The 16,879-nt window shown below is 42.7% G+C and overlaps 2 protein-coding genes across 2 annotated transcripts; one reads left to right on the top strand and one right to left on the bottom strand.

Moving 5' to 3' along the window:
• The first annotated feature begins 3,744 nt into the window (after positions 1–3,744).
• On the top strand, positions 3,745–7,090 carry LOC100838670 (membrane-anchored ubiquitin-fold protein 3). Its single transcript, XM_003564015.4, has 3 exons — positions 3,745–4,189; positions 5,509–5,676; positions 6,548–7,090. Exons 1-3 carry the CDS (start codon positions 4,057–4,059, stop codon positions 6,601–6,603), a joined length of 357 nt encoding a protein of 118 aa, XP_003564063.1. The 5' UTR covers positions 3,745–4,056; the 3' UTR covers positions 6,604–7,090.
• Positions 7,091–9,772: 2,682 nt separating this feature from the next.
• LOC100838368 lies at positions 9,773–16,472 on the bottom strand. The gene is made up of 7 exons (XM_003564014.4): positions 16,227–16,472; positions 14,137–15,355; positions 13,813–13,868; positions 13,470–13,703; positions 12,917–13,208; positions 11,317–11,513; positions 9,773–10,225 (listed from the first exon to the last, which is right to left on the bottom strand). The coding sequence occupies exons 2-7, from the start codon at positions 15,331–15,333 to the stop codon at positions 10,072–10,074; spliced, it is 2,130 nt and encodes a 709-aa protein (XP_003564062.1). The 5' UTR covers positions 15,334–15,355; positions 16,227–16,472; the 3' UTR covers positions 9,773–10,071.
• Positions 16,473–16,879: the final 407 nt, after the last annotated feature.

Here is a 16,879-nt window from a genome sequence, read left to right as displayed (position 1 = left end):
CTGTCTGCCAAAGAAGTCGATCTGCTGGAACGTCCGACTTGTCGAATAATCAATGCACCATCCTGGGCAGAGTGACTGGCATCGTCTTGCGCAGCGGGGACACGCGGATCACGGCCTCGAAGCACCCCACCGCCGGCACGGGCGAAGACGAAGCCGAACCCACCGGAGACGCCATTATCGTCGCCGCCCGCACGGCGGCTGGCATTGACACGTCACGGCGAGCGCTGATCATCCCGGTAGCCGTGTAATCGGCGCTCACCTCCTCCTCCTCCTCGTCGTCTGCGGCGGGAGCGTCGTCGTCGGCTTCCTGGGGCGCGAACGAGGGGCGTTGATGCGGCGGCGGGGGCACCGGGCTGGGCTCGACGAGGTCCAAGACGAGGCGGCCCTCGAGCCTCGTGGCGACGACGCGGCAGGCCCTGCGCGGGGCGGGCTCCCGCGACACCACGACCCGCCCGTCGGCGGTGCGCGTCCGCGTCAGCGCCCGCCGCAGCGACGGGATCGCGGGAGGCAGCCGGCGGAGGCGCCGCCGCCACCCGTACAGCACCCAGCACCCGCCCTCCTTCCCGCCGTCGCTCTCCACCCCCTCTTCGTCTTCCTCCTCCTCCATTAAGGGCTCCGGATCGGGCTCGCCGCCGAGGCCAAGGCAGGAGGAGACGGCGAGACGCGAAGCGGATATGGTGCGCGTGGCCACGTTGCCGCCGCTGCCTCGGGCGACGTCGTCGTTGTCGGCGGCGGCGATTAGGGTTTGCAGCCCGAGGCGGCGGTCTCGATCGGCGGTGAACAAGGAGAGGAGCATTGCGGATTGGCCAATCCGCGGGCTCGTTGGGGAGGAGATCTTTCTCTTGTGATCGATCTCTGGGCCTGGGCCTGCGTGAGGAGGATGACGACCGTATTTATACCGGCTCGTGCGCTTCACGGGGGGGCCGGGGAACGGATAGCGACAGAGCGGCCTCGTACAGTAATTCCTTTCCCCCGTCTCCGTGCGCGTTGGCCGGACAGAGGGGCCGGCCGCGTGCAATTATAATTCCTTTCCTATCTACTGCAGTTTATTGTGGTACGGATTTATGTATACAGCTGTGTAATCCCAGTCGATCCCGACGTCGCGCAGGTATTCCAAATCTGCGCCGAATGGTTTGATGGGAGGGGGGAGATCGAATCGGCGTATATACAAGAAGTTAATTAATTCACCAGATCTAATTTGCTGGCATCGTTCTGATTGCAATAATATTTTATTATTTCGCGGGTGATTTGGAGAAATTAATTACTACTCGGCACACGGTTTTATATATTCGCAATTTCATGGAATGTATTCATGTAAATAATCATGGAAATCCTTTTAATAGGCTATCGTGAGATGATCTTTTTTTTGGAGTGCATCATGCATGAATGGTTCGAGTTCGGAACAAGTAAGATTTTATATGTATCAGCGTATGCGTGTTCGAAATAAGTAATCCTTTTAATCCGTTGTTCGCATTCTTACGGTCATCGAATTCTCATCCATCTTACTCCCTCGGTTTCATAAAAATTGGCATGGATTTGAACTAGTTCTAGTTCAAAGCCATGCCAATCTTTATGGAACGGAGGGAGTAGCATCTACTTTGAACTATCCACACATGGATATGGGAAACATCAACAAAAGCATGGAGGATAACATCAAGTCAACGGTGGATGACGATAGAATCGTTCCGGCGACAGTGGTCACTGATCTGATATGTATCCGGACAGTGATTGTCGTGGCGGTAATGAGTTCAAAACATATTTGTTCTTCTAAAAGTTTCCTGATTTATTATTCTATAAATTTAAATAAAATATAAAATCTTTTATCCAATAATAAAAATTAATCAAAGGTGAAAATTCAGGAAAATTTAAATCTTAGAATATGTTTATTTAGTTAGTTTTTCATGAAAATTTTGGGCTTCAAGGAGCTTGAGCTTTAAAAACAGTTTTTGGAGTATTATCGTTTTACCTAAAAACTTTTATTTTGTGTAGAATCCAAGCCCTAGATTAAACCCTAGGAGAAGAAAAGGTACTACTACTTGTAGGCACTGACGTCTGCTGCACTTGCATGAGCCCGAGTGTGTGTTGCGGTCGGGGTGCAATAAATTTAAATAAACATATAATCTTTAATTCAATAATCAAACTTAATCAATGTCGATTATCGTTGTTATTTGATCTACTATTTTTTTTGCAGAATAACACATTTTCGTTTGTCACATGGAATTGTTTAGATTTATTGCACTAACTTTTTATAAATATTGAAAGTACACAAACTTTTTATTTTATTCTTTTGCACACATAAAACTTTAGAAAATCAAGAAAAGATTGAAGCATAGATATACAAACGGAATTGAAAATAATCACACAAAAGGCGGCCCATCCAGGCCCAAGGTTGGTGAGCTTGGAGTTTAGAAAAGGATGAAAGAATATTCTTTGATTTGAGATTAAAAAAAACATGAATGCTTTGAGTTGAATTCCTCATGGTAAAGGATCATTTATGTATGAAGTGTTCAGAACTTCAAAAAGGTTATTGTATTTTATCATCCTACATACTCGAGGATGGGTTTGGATTTGGCTTGGGGATGCTGATACGTTGGAATTATATCTAGTACTATATTTGAAGTTTTTAATATGCTTTTGTTGTTCTTTTTACCAATTTTTTGGACTAAATTGCTATGAACCGCCATCAGCCAGATTGTCTCTATTTTTGGTTTAGTATTTTAGAAAACTTTGTGCGAGGAAGAGTCTCACAAATTAGGAGGGAACTTCTCTCTATCTTTGAACGACTAATTGACGACAAATTTGATAGATTTGTAAGGTAGAAATTGTATACCATTAGATCTCTGATGAAAATAGTTTCAAAGCAGTCATATTTAGAAAAGGGGTGTATCGAGCATAGAGTTTTGGCTCCGGGGAACACTTATTTTTAAAGAAATGAAAAATCATATTTCCAAGCTCTGATTTTTTAGAAAAGAAATCAGTGTATGTACATCTTTATACTTCATACTTACATTTTTTGTCAAGAGATGCACATATTTGTGTTTTTCACATATAAAAAATTAACGTAGTTCTTGACGAAAATTTATAAGGCACATAATTCAAGATTTTGCTTTGACCACCAATTAAGCCAACAAAATGTGAATTATGTATTATAAACATTATACCATCGGAAACTTCTTTCAGATATGAATCTAGTGTTATAATTTTTACAACACATAATTCACATCTTGTTAATCTAACTGATGGTCAAAGTTGGATGTATTATGTATATAACAAAGTTTGCACTGAAAAAATTCAGAAAATTTTAAGTCTTAGAATACGTTTTTTTTAAACTCTGGGCTTCAAGGAGCTTGAGCTTTAAAAACAGTTTTCGGAGTATTCTCGTTTTGCCTAAAAACTCTTATTTTGTATAGAATCCAAGCCCTAGATTAAACCCTAGGTACTGTACTCTACTGGAGTACTTGTAGACACCGACGTCTGCTGCACTTGCATGAGCCCGAGCGTGTGTCTGGGTCGGAGTGCATCTGTGCATGCACCTACGACTACAAGTATTAGTAGCACGAAACGTTTTAGAAAAGAAAAGGAAAAAATCGCTCAAACCTGAACGATTCTAATTTCTAAAGCAAACCTCCTGCGGCCCAACCGTGTCGCAGGCAGTCAACCTCGCCTGTCGACAGGCTCGGACCGGCTTGCCAAGTTGCAAGCCGCTTTCCCAGTAAAATTCCATCATATACAAGTTTCCTGGGGACGTATCTGCGAAAACGCCGAGGAATCCCACTCTCTCTTCCCCTCGAGACGCCCGTCTCGTCGCTTTGCTCCCCTCGAAAGAATTCTAAATTCTTGCTTAACAAAAGGAGAAGCCGGATCCTTCGCGGGATCCGCATCGGTTCTTGCCCTTCCTTCCTGCGCGGATTTTCGGCAGCCTTTCTGGTTTTTTTTTCGCCTCCCCTGAATTCCTCCGCCGTGGTCGACGACTGAGCTGGTCGTCGCGCGCGGCTGCGGCTGTTGGGATCTTGGGTGAGGGGAGGAGGGGCGCCGCCGCGATCCGGCCAGGGAGAGATGGCCGGCGGGAAGGAGCCGATCGAGGTCAAGTTCCGGCTTTTTGACGGCACGGACATCGGGCCCAGCAAGTACGACCCCTCCACCTCCGTCACCTCGCTCAAGGAGTTCATCCTCGCTCGGTGGCCGCAGGGTGAGACCCATAGACCCCTACCCCCTTCTCTGTCTCTATACTCATCTCTCTCGCTCTCTCTCCGTGTATGTATAAGTTTCCTCTTTTGATGCCTGTTGTTTCCGGGAGGTTGCTTTGTTGGTCGTCTTGCCTCTCGTTGCCTCTTATCTGTATCTTGATAAGAAGAACAGATGTCGCCTCGCCATTCTTGTGCAGATGGTTGGGCCTGGATTTGAGCTATCCTTGCTTTTCCGTTGTGCGGTAAAGCTAGCAATTTCAAACCGGCTGATCAGGTTGTTCGGTGGATTGCACGATTCTTGTGTTCTCTAGCTAGTTAGGGAATAATACATGATAGTACAACTGTACAAGTAACTCCGGAATGCTTTATAAATCACCTTACTTGTAGTAGCAAATATCTCTGACAGTCAGGGATTACATACATCAGTATATGTACGAGCCTTTTCCTTGTACTGCTTGAGATGGATGGTCAGTTGGTCATGCTTTCGAGCTGGGGGTTTCCCCTTTGTTGCATTTCCTATAGGAACGAGAAGATTTTTTTCCCCTGTATCTAGCAGATGTTGTTATTTGGATGAAACCAGACGCATGCTGAGGTCTGCTGCAAACATGTGATGGCAGGACCATTTGAGGAGACTACATGGCTCTGTTACACCTTATCCTGTTGGTGTCCTTGGATACTATCCTAGTTTTTGTGGTCCAAGTCTGGATTTTGAACTACTGGTTGTTATTCCAGGTGCTTTTATGGAGGCCAGTGTGACTGTGTTAAGCTCGAAAATGAGTGACTCAAGCATTTAAGCATACATATGACGCTGGGCCGACATGTGGACACATGGAAAGTACCAAGTAGTAACAGTAGAAGTGGTGCATAACTTCATTCTTCTAATTGTTGCTTTGGTAATTGCTCTAGTACAGGTTACAATGTTTCTGTGCAAATTGGGCGCTCTAATTAGAAAAAAAATGCCTAATGGGTAGGATAGGGGAAATTGGTGTCAACAGGAAGCTCCAGACCCCAGTTCTTATTTGCTTGCATAGATTAATCATTGTGAAAGGTTCAAATAAAAAGGAAAATTTCTTTTGGTAAATAGGAGTAGCACACAGATGACCATGCTCGAGGGAGAATTTTCCTTCACATGAGATGCATTGAGTTGGCACTTATAGGTTTCTCCCTTCTCTTTTCTTTGTAGGGGATATGATATCCTTTTACAAGTAAACCCATCTGCATCAACTCCATGGAATACTGCTGTTAAATTTCTGTCTTCCAGGAGTTCTGTAGAATATGTTGGCTCTCTGATTAATAGTATTTCTGAAAATGTTTTTGACAGATAAAGAAGTTGTTCCAAAAACTGTCAATGATGTGAAACTCATTAATGCTGGAAGAATACTGGAGAACAACAAAACTCTTGCCGAGTCTCGAGTCCCAGTAGGAGAAGTTCCTGGAGGTGTTATAACGATGCATGTTGTCGTGCGCCCTCCCCAAAGCGACAAAAGTGGTACTGCTCTGATTTTTCTCTCATTGGTGCCATTTCTTCTATTAATTTTGTGCAACTGCTTATTAATTTTATACTCCCTCCGTCCCATATTAAGTGACTCAAAGTTACCCAAATATGGATGTATCTATACCTAAAAAGCGTCTAGATAAATGTAATATTTCGGCACTTAATATGGGACGGAGGGAGTATTATGTAGTGGAACTGCTTATTAATTTTGTGGCTTATATTGTTTCTTCTATTTAGTTGATCGATCACATAACATATTCGGTTCATAGTTCTTCACTTCGTTGTATTGCCATCAGCTTTATCATTGAGTTGAACTAGTACTTCCAGTTCTTCTGTTGAGTACCAATTGTCGAGAGGCAATTAGAGTACCTGCTGTTGCATACTATGGTATGCAGCTGCAATATGATGCACAGATGCAGTCTTGTGAACTCTTGATGGGGTTTTCCCCTGTTGTGTTAGCTGCCCTTGTTGAACCGAACAAACTGCATGTGTTTTACGTAGTCAATTTCCTGATGTCACCATGGCTCCTGAGTTTTACCTGGTCAATTTGCTGATGTGACCATGAGTCCCTAGCGCCCCCTTCATAGTAAATTTATTTTGTATAGCACTTTACTTTGTAGTTGGGAAAATATGAGACCTTTAGCTTGTTATTATTGTTGATTAGTCCTCTTAAAAAATGAATCAGTACTGCTATGTCGATGTATCTTTTCCAGTGATTTGAGTACCACTTTTGTTACTGTAACATTTTTATCCTGAATATATGTACATACCCTTGCTGAATGCATCCTAGCATCCTATTATGTTCCATATATTTTGAAATAGTTCTCTAAAAAGATCCTGACAATATGCAATATCCTTTTTACAGAGAAGCAGCTTTCAAATTCTCCCAAGCAGAACAGATGTGGATGCACGATATTGTGACACCGATTCGGCTGCATTGTGTATTCTGTATATTGGTGCCATGCTCACATCGATTGCAAGTTCACCCTAACATTGATTCTTGCAAGCTATTCTTGAAAGCCTAGAGACGGTAATTAACACCATACGTAAATCATCATCCCTGCTCGACAGTAAAGTTTTTCTCCGGAGTTCATAGTGGAGGGCGCCATCCATATTTATGTAAGCTGTAACGAGTGCGAAGGAGTGCAGGGGTCAAGTGCTGGATGCTCGCTGTTGCTTTAAGATGTAGAACCTGTGTATTTGAGGTCGAGAACGAGCTGCCACTTTTCTTTCTTTTGCTACTACATATATACAGTCATATAGTTCTTGCCGAGATCTTTTTCCCGCTGCATATGTGTTATGTGAAAATAGGAATGTGTTTGCCAGTAGTTTCTGTCCAGAAGTGTAAAAAGGGAATGTGACATGGGACTCAACCGATGGGCAGTGAAGTTTGTATTTGCCTTTTTTTTATCACGTCACGCCAACAACTATGGAGCTAAGGTCACACGGTTAGGCACGAGCTTTCGTGTCGTGGACTTGCCAGCTCAGGCTCACGCTTAGCATTTAGGGGACCCTGGAGTCCTGTGTAGGCTTGGTACCGCGCCACCACTACACCACATCACAGCATTTCCGACAAGTTGGTCAGCAAAACTGTTCATCGGCGTATGTACTCTTTTCCTGACCAACGACAGTCAACAGTTCTATGCAGTGGTGTAGTGCATGCAGGGTAACCTCGTGTCATGTGTTTTGATGCCGACCCCTCGGGGTGAGAAGTGAAAATTTGCAGGGAGTAGGAGAGAGGCCAGAAATGGTATTGAGGTTAGGAAAATGCCATTTAGAAAGATGTGCACCGTCACATATTAAGTGTCAAAATTTTACATGTATTTAAAAACTTTTTAGATATAGATACGTTCATATTTGATAAATTTATGACACTTAATATGGGAAGGTCAAAGACTTGATAGATGTGGTAGCAAACTAGTCCAGCAAGTTGAAAATGGGGTTCGCTGGTCCTAAATCTTGTTATGTGGATTGATTGGAGATTCAAACACGCTATAGGTCCACATGTGGCATGCCTCGCTGGTTAATGCAAGACGCCCTGGTTTTATCCTTTTACAAAAACCCTCCTGAAGTTGGTAGAGTTTCAAATGTGGATCCTCGTTCCTATAAAACATAATTCCCTAAATCGACCCCCCCCCTCCCCAGCAAATCCCTAACCCTAGCTTCCCGACAACAACCGTCAGTTGAGGCGCAGGTAGCAGAGCGAGCGACTAAGCATTGGAGGGGTCAGAGCGAGTGAATGGGCGCGGATCAAGATACGGAACGAAGGCAGGGTGAGCACGATGTTGATGCCGACAACACATAAGTTGTTTTAGCATAGGAGATGTTGCGGCTAGGCAAAGGTGACCCAAAAGCATATTCTCAGGTCAGAGCTTGATCACCCTTCATGCCATCTACGAAGGCGGGGCTCAGGCAGCATTCCCAAGAATTCGTCGTCAATGTCGTCCAAGCGATCGGTCGCCTGGGGGAGAGTACAAACGGGAGACAAACAGGTAAGAGGTCTGGTTTAAGAGATGAGCAGGTAAGGGCATCAAATAAGAAGAAAAACATGGTCGACCAGCTACAAGGGACCTAAGAGTGTGTTTGGTTCATGCCAACTCTTGCTCTACCAATTTTTGCCAAAAAATTAGTGAAGGTTTTGGTGGCTCATGAGTTGACCAAAATTAGTAACAAAAATGAATCAGAGTTGGCAAAAAACATTGGCTTGCCATATTGGTTACAATCCAAACAAAAACCAAAAGTTTGGTCATGACCAAAAAATTGGTAAGGTGTGTTTTGGCTATCATCCAAATACACTCAATCTGTGATTCCAGCAAGACTGAGGGGTTCTCTGCAAACATGCTGACCAAGTGCCACTGATTTGCACACATTGACAAGTTTAAGGACTAGCTAATCTCATTTTTCCAACTTATTGGACTAATTTGCTCCAGGTTGGAAGTTCTTGAATTTCCATTGTTATTTCCACTTTAGGAAAACAGCTACAATTTGCTCTGTTTTTTAGCGAAACAGCTACAATTTGCTGCAGCCTGGCGCAGGTCACCGTGTGGCGTGGTTGCAGCAGTTGCGACGTCAGCCCATGCCTGGCGCCTCTCGCACCCATGGGAACCGAGCTGTCCGCCTGCCTCAACATCGGTTTGGCTGGCTGTCACGTCGGCCAGCCGCCGTCGGTGCAAATGATTGTGACAGGCCGGCTAACGTCTGTCTAACGCCAGGAATGGTAGGACTGGGTATTCTTTTGCAGTTTGCGACTGGTTGGTGTGGTATTTTCTGGTTCCTTGGCAATCAATCAAATTTAAAAATTCTGAACTTTGGGAAAGGTTTATAGTGGGACCCCAGACTGGCACTTGTTCCTCGCACTTCTGTGCTGGCACCACCGAAAAGTTAGATCCTATTCGAAACATAGAAGTAATGCATTGCAAAATATTTAGAACACCATACGAATAATCACCGATGGTACAGTATGATCAGATTGTTGCCATCAACAAAATGACTAGGCTGAAAATTAACAAGTTGTGTGCATTTGCCAACGAATCCCAAGGAACACTGTCTCGACTTATCCAAACTAAATTATGAAGTACGGAGTATTGTATACTTTAGCATTTACGGTGATCACCTCTCCCCGACTCCCGTTATAGTTGCAACTTGCAACCGACGGGATCCATACCAGACCAATAAATCAAAGAGGCACAAGTGAGAGGAGATTCTCTCTTCGATTGATTACAAAGTGCAGGATGCAAGGCTATACCGGCATCAACTGCGGCTGCCTCAATCAGGCCATGTGGCCACAACACTGGAATGAATATAATGTCAAAAATCACAGGAATGAATATGATGTTGCCTGCGTACAACGGCTGGCGGCAACGCCGCGCACATGGACAGCTACCAGCTGCAGATGCCTGGCGAGTGGCGGCTCGCATGGGGTGCCTTCACACAAAACAATGCCATCAAGCGGTGCGGGCGCATCGGCTTCGACCAATACACCGACAACAGCAGAACAGCTACGGAATAGTATGAGCTAACATCTGCAGGCAACAACCAAATGGCAGCAATAGCGAAAGCTAACATTTGCAGAAAACTAATTAGAGAGAAGAAAATCAACAACCACGGAAGGAGCTCATTAGAGATGACCAGAATTCAGTTGATTGATGGCCATCCAGTTTGCCAGAAATCCAGGGTCCACAGCATTGCTGGGTGCACCTGACACCCTCGCAAGAAAAAATTCTGGGTACATTAAACGGCATCCTTTGACAAATCTTTAGGCGACCAGTATACGAGAAAGGAAAACATCTGTATAGGTATCATGGCTGCATCTAAGAGTTCAAGCTGCAAAGTCTTTGGGTGACCGGTATACTAGTAAGGAAAATATCTGTATAAATATCATGGCTGCATCTAAATGTTCAAGCTCCAGTCATAAGGTTGATACGAGACTTTCAGTGGAGTGTTTGCAAGCAGTTCCAGGAGTTGTTCCGACTCTGCAGGCTCCAGATAATTCGCTGCATGCTTCAGCACTTCTGTTTCATTCTTACCAAAATCTGTCTTATACCTGAAAATCATTTTGAACAAAACTTCTGAGCTTAGTTTCAAAGCATTGGCCATATTATAATAAGATTAATGATAGCCAATTTCTCTCAACTATTTGGTACTGGTATAAGCTCATCACAGTGCATGCCAGGTAAAAGCGTAAGAGTAACCAAGCCAAATTCATGATCATCATCTTCATCAAGAAAAAAAATCATGATCATCTGTCATCTAATAACATGGTTATGCATCTTAGTGTTATACAGATTAAAAGGTTTATATCAGATTATCATTGAACTCATTGAAACTGCATTCCCTTAATTTGTTGGGCTTTGCAAAGTTCCATTTGTATTTCTTGTGATTACATCCTAAATTTTGTTGACATAACCACCTCAGAGGCCATACTGATATTCCACAATTTTGGATAAAACATTATCAGTTAAGCATATAAATATTTTTAGTTGTTCTTCAATAGTTTCTAGTCATAATAGGCCAAAGCACACAATCCACATTTACCAGCAACATTACTAGTCTACTTTAATATTCGTTTGAATTACATGAAAACAAGAGTGAGTGAATAACATTATGCAGATATTGTCTCCCAGGAATCTGGAATCCATTTATAAAGCCACATAAGTATTCATGCACCATACAAGAGCTACAAGCTTTGATGGCCGCCTTTTGGAGCATTACTCATCGTATATTCTTATCCAATTTAACCAAGAGCATATTCAACTAGCCAAAAACAAGCAGGCATTAGTGGAGACTATGCCACTCTGATGACAGGTATAGTCCCACATCAGACAAGTATTATCTACTTTAATACTTTATATCTACAACTACAAGACAAAAATAGCGTAGATCACTTAGCATAAAATTTATCTGGCTTACTTATGTTTCTGCAGTTTTAGGTTTGTAACTTATACCTAGAATAAATGTAATTCTGTGTTAGCATTAGTAATATTATTGAACAAATCATTGTGCTAGATTCCCAAAACATAGACTATTAAACAAATAGTCATTTTGTTACAGTAATACAATTCTCGTAGGGTGCACCTACTAAGCAAGAACAATAAAATACACAAGACCCTCTCAGTAAATCAAGCATCGTCTTACCAATGCAAAATCTTGCTTAGGGATGCAACCTTTGCTTCAGGATCAACAACCAGTCCACCGTTCCTTAGGAAATCACGTGCAGCTTCCATCAATTCCTTATCAATATTTCCTTGTGAGTAACACCTAAGTGCAGGTCCAGATTTGGTACCACATACCAAAGCAAAGTGAACAAGTGGTTCAGGGTATGATAGGGCCACCTGCAGTTACCAACAAGGAGAAAAGAAGGCAGTGAAAAATTATTCTCATTGCAAGATCAGCATTTTAAACTAATGCGTGCTATTTAAGAACCCAGGAATTAATAAGTTTAAAAGTGACAGCGTTTTAAATAGAACGACTATTAGTATTATAGTGCTTCTATAGCATGCCAAGGGCCGTGTGTATTACATTGTGGCTGATTTGGAAAGTACGTACAGTAATGCAAGTGCGGCAGTTTAAAGCATGCAAGACCAATTTCTATAAATTAATGTTTTATCTTTCCTTCATTCCTTGTCAGCCGTTTCTGGTAAAAATAAATAGAAAATGGTTGTCGTTTATTGCATACATAACATTTTCAGAAGTTTTTAAATATCTTCAACCTGATTTTCTAGAAACACAAAAACATAATATAGCAAACTATCATGGGCAGATGATGGGCCTTCTATATTCCTTCAGATTCTGAACGCGATTAGCACCAGTTCGGTTAATCCCACCGCGGTGGGGATTGGGAGGGAATGATGGGATTCTAGATCAATTTCCCTCCGATCCCTCTCAATACCTTCGGGGACTTCCACAACCGAACGAGGCCTTAGTGGTCACAAGACAGACAATGCAACCCTAGGTACTACATAATAGATACTCCCTCCGTTCCATAATTCTTGTCGAAATACTACATGTATGTAGACACTTTATAGGAATAGATACATCCATTTTTGGTCAAATTTGAGACAAGAATTATGGAACGGAGCAAGTACATTTCATTCATCTCTTCCTAAAAAATGTAATAACATAATTGGTTTCTGCAAATATAGTCGAACATGTTGTGTTCGCTACATCAATGCTATAGACTGTCCGCTGTAAAAAATAGTTTCCAAATCATTGTTTTCATAATCCTCTACTAGACACTAGACAATACTCAAGCACTTTTAGCCTTGTATAAATCCAAACAAATATTATGTTCCACTAAACATCAAATTATAACAACAAACAATTACGAGAAAAGAGAACCATGTTATTTTTATAACATAGAAGGCTGAGGTTTATTTCTTGCAAACAGTAGGAAAGTTTGTTGCAATGACCTTCGCCACACTAATGTTTTTGTCTTTTTACAGCCACTAATACATATCAAGCATATTCCCTGCAAGCTACTCTTTCTAGGAAGAATGGCAGAGAGATTATATGCAGTAAGTCTAGACAGGAAAAGTGAACTGCTTGATGTGTACTTTGGTGTGCACGCATATACCTAAGAAGCATTGCTTGGTATAAGGAAAGTATATAACATATCAGATTTAAGCAAAGAAGGTGTGAAGAGTGTAGGTATCATCACGAGTTCATGACAAGACGTATTTGTTCCACACAGATATACATATGTTTCCCCTTTTTGGACAGGATCTGCTCTATTCACCTTGTATCTTTTGTCTTTCTGTCCGAAAGGTTTCACAAGGTTGTATGGTGGCCTTCGGTTGCCACGTAGAATGCCATTTTGGATAGCTGACAGTGAATAGGCACAGCCACCAATGACATACTTAAAGTCTCCAAAAAACTTTTTCCTGTCCAATGGTCCAGCAGGATGACCGCATGTCACTAATGCGTGGATAGCCATCATATTGTACAGATTTATGAAGAAAGCCAGCCTTTCTTCACGCGAGAAATCACTAATTTCCACCCTCTGGAGCTCCTCGGTTGTTCTAATATACCTGTGCAAGAAATGGGCAATCAAGATACAAGAACAACGTTATCACTTATCAGTCCATTTAGAAAACATGCTTATTATGGATCGGAGGGAGTATTATAATTTACAACATAAAATACATAAAGGTATACTCGGAAAGCATATGCATATCAGAGTCTACTAATTAGTCAGAAGTAGTCAGAACACAAAATAATTGTAGTATCTACAGGTAAACAAGTTAATGGATTATGCAGTTGCTTGTCTTTTGCATATACTAAGTGCTAACCTTTTAAATTCCTCAGATCCCTGGATGCTTCTGTAGTCAACATGTCTACCATCTTCAGATACATAAGCCTCAAAAATGGCATAAGATAACATTCTCAACCTTGAAGCGATTTCCACAATGGGTTTTGGTGCAACATCAATGATGCCCCTAGGAATGTTGTAGCACTGAGTCATAATTATGGGATCATGATCTAGGAAACGATATGGATGATTTCCATCTTCAAAGACATTTTCACTGGCAACAGAAGCATTGCATTAATATTAACATCCCAATTTTGGCAAACTGGCAGACATGGAAATAATAGAAATGAGAAGAATACTGTAAGATCATTCTGAAGACTTACTCTAGAACATGACAGAAGAAGTGTTTGCTTGCAAGCTTTCTTCCAAATTCCACCGCCTACAAGGATAATATGTATCAATAAAATCTTAAAAAAGGTTGATAGAAGTGCCATTTTCTTACAGTAGGGAACTAATATAGGACATATACTTACTTTCCTAAATGTGAAATCCTTTCCTAAGATATTGTCATAAGAATATGCCTATTTTGCCGTCTATACCGAAATGAACATTAGCCTCAAACCAAGACTAATGTTGTTTAAATCTATATGGAAATAAGTACTACATATAGCATTGCAAAAAAAACTATTTGGCAGTAAATATTTTACCTCATCTCTCTCCAAATACTGATCTTCTGATAAGAAATCTACAGCTGCACTGCCAGGAAAGCAATTGCTAAATCTTCTCATTTTGTAAAATCTATCCTTTGGAGTGATTGACTCCCTCATTTTTCGAACGATGGTTGCCAACTCATCCATCTTCCCACATCCAGATTCGTCATCTTCTCCAGGTAAGGGGGGCAAAGGAGCATCAGATGAGGGTTCATCTTTGAAAAGAACACTGGTCCTCTCATCAAGCATGCCAGACTCCTCCATTTTCTTCAGTTCAGATAAGCCTCCAATCAGAAGGTCATTGAAATACACTTTCGGTACTGTGGATGACCCGGTATTCTTCTCCAATTCCAGTTTCCTACTAGGGAATATATCGATGTTAATCTCAACATACTTGAGCCTTTGCAGATGCAAGAATAACCGAACCATTTTGCAATCTGCACACCCCAGTTTTGTGTATAGGATAATCCTTCCCTTCACAGTTGGTTGCTCAACCAAACCGGGCACAGCTTCCCCAGTAATAGCAGTATCAGTATCTCCTCCAATTCTAATCAAGTTCAATGGATTCCATGTAGTTTTTTCCTCAAATTTCTGAGGTGCCCCTTTTGGTTTCAATTCAGCACCTGAGCCAGTCTTCTCACTATTTTCACTTTCTGAGCCATCATTCTTTTCATCTTCAACAGAAATATCATTCTCATCCTTTCTGCCAGATAGGCGGCGGATAAATGTTGATGCAATGGCGCCCTTTTCCTTCACAAAGTTCCTAATTGCAGCAGCTTTTTCATTGATCACAGATTCCTGAGCTTCAGAATCAAGCTCCACAGATTGGTTGGAAGAAGTAGAGCGCCTCAATTCTTGTATTTCAGGAAACTCAGTTCCATAAAAAACTGGCTCTTCAGATTTTTCTTCTTCAATAATCTCTTGCACGATCTCGTTTGAATCTATAGGTTCAATAGCATCTGAGCTTCTCCTTTTATTCACCTGCTCATGGAGACTGTTTTCGGGTTTTTCTCCCCCATGGATCTGCCCTTCTGACTCATTGCTTAAATTCTCACTCAAAGAATTTGTTGCTTCTTTTACATCCAACATTTCTGTTTTCCTCAACAAATCCCCTTCACCTTCAACCTTTTCTCCAGGATTAGGGGACTCCTCAGTGGCAGAAATTTTCACCTCATCCTTGTCCCCCTCCTCCATGATGCAAAGCAAGCTTAGCAATCTACAAAAACACCATGCAGCAAAAAGTCAGTGGTACCATCAAGGCATACATGAAACTATTAACAAAGAAAAAAGTATCAAATGCAGTAGTTGAAAGAATGCTGCTAAGAATTCTTACGGTAACAAGTTGAATACAAGAGAATTGCAGTGATCATCTACCTTATCACAAAAAATTTATGCAACAAGGGAATGCTTACAGTTATATGGCACGTACATACACATATTCCATACTGAAAAGAAATGGTGGGCAGGTTAAATCAGCCGAGTGCTTAATACTTTCTTGGTTTAGCTCCAATTCATTTCGAAAGGAACCAGCAACACATACAGTAATGACATGAACAAGCTACATATGCTATATGATTTTACAGATACCTTTTCAAACATACGTTTCACAAATGCAGAATGATACATATTTCTCACCCACTGTCCCGAGAGACAATTACAACACAGGATGTACACAGATCTAAACAGTCAAGATATACACAAAATACATGGATTTCCGACACAAACACACCCCGCTACTGCTCAAAAACATCGCTGGATCCTCGACCTCCAACAAACTGAACTAACCACAAGCATCAAAACACCAATCAGCGCACAACTAGCCGCACAAGGCACAACAACACCACTACTACCACAACCCGCAGATCACATGCCAACAATAAAACCACGAGATCCCACCCGCCGATAGACTAACAGCGCGAGACGATAAACCCTAGGAAAATCCCTCCGCTAAACCGCAGCGGGCAGCGGTCGCAAGCAACAGGCTGGCGAAACGAGCGCGATTCCGTCTCGATCCAAACCGTCCAGCGCATCAGCGAACAAAAAACCTTGGGGACGAGGAAACGAAAACGGGAGAAATGGATTCGAACCTGAGTCCCGGAGATCTCGAGCCGAGGGCGGCGACGGGGCAATCGGGAGAAAGGGGGGGGGGGGGGGGGGCGAACAGGTTGATCGGAGCGGCGGACGGACGGGAGGGAGGAAGCGGCGGGGTGAGCGAGGGTTTAGCGGCGTTTGGAGGGGATGAGACCGAGAGGAGACGGATTTTTGACTGGGAGGGGGGAATGGGGGAGCGGCGGCGGAGACCGGGGCTTGGGAGCGGTGTAAGAAGCGGGAACACCGGAAACTGGCGAGGCCGAGGGGAAGGCGAGAAAAAAGGGCCCGGAAGTTTCTGCTCACGTGGGTCGGGGGAGATGCGGTCTGTGGACCAGGCAGGGGCTTTGACAGTCGCGGCCCACGGTCCACGGAGGCTGGTCGTGCCAATTGTCCCGACGGATTGGTCATTCCTTTATTTCGTGTTTGTCCCGCACGAGCACGGACACGAGAAATCTAAAAACATTCGGTGTTTTGTAGTTTTCTGAAGATTTCACCGTTAGATCGCAATGAAATTTCACATTGTGATAGTAGATTAAATTCCGCACAATACCAACAAAGAGATCGTTGAAACATTGCTCGAATCAGCGGAAAACATGTGATAATCGTGCTATCACGCACGGCCATAAGAAATCCAAACAACACTCGGTGT

This window comes from Brachypodium distachyon, chromosome 1, assembly GCF_000005505.3.
Source record: "Brachypodium distachyon strain Bd21 chromosome 1, Brachypodium_distachyon_v3.0, whole genome shotgun sequence".
Taxonomy (NCBI): domain Eukaryota; kingdom Viridiplantae; phylum Streptophyta; class Magnoliopsida; order Poales; family Poaceae; genus Brachypodium; species Brachypodium distachyon.
Note: the sequence above shows the minus strand (reverse complement) of the source record. Positions and strands in the feature narration are given on the sequence as shown.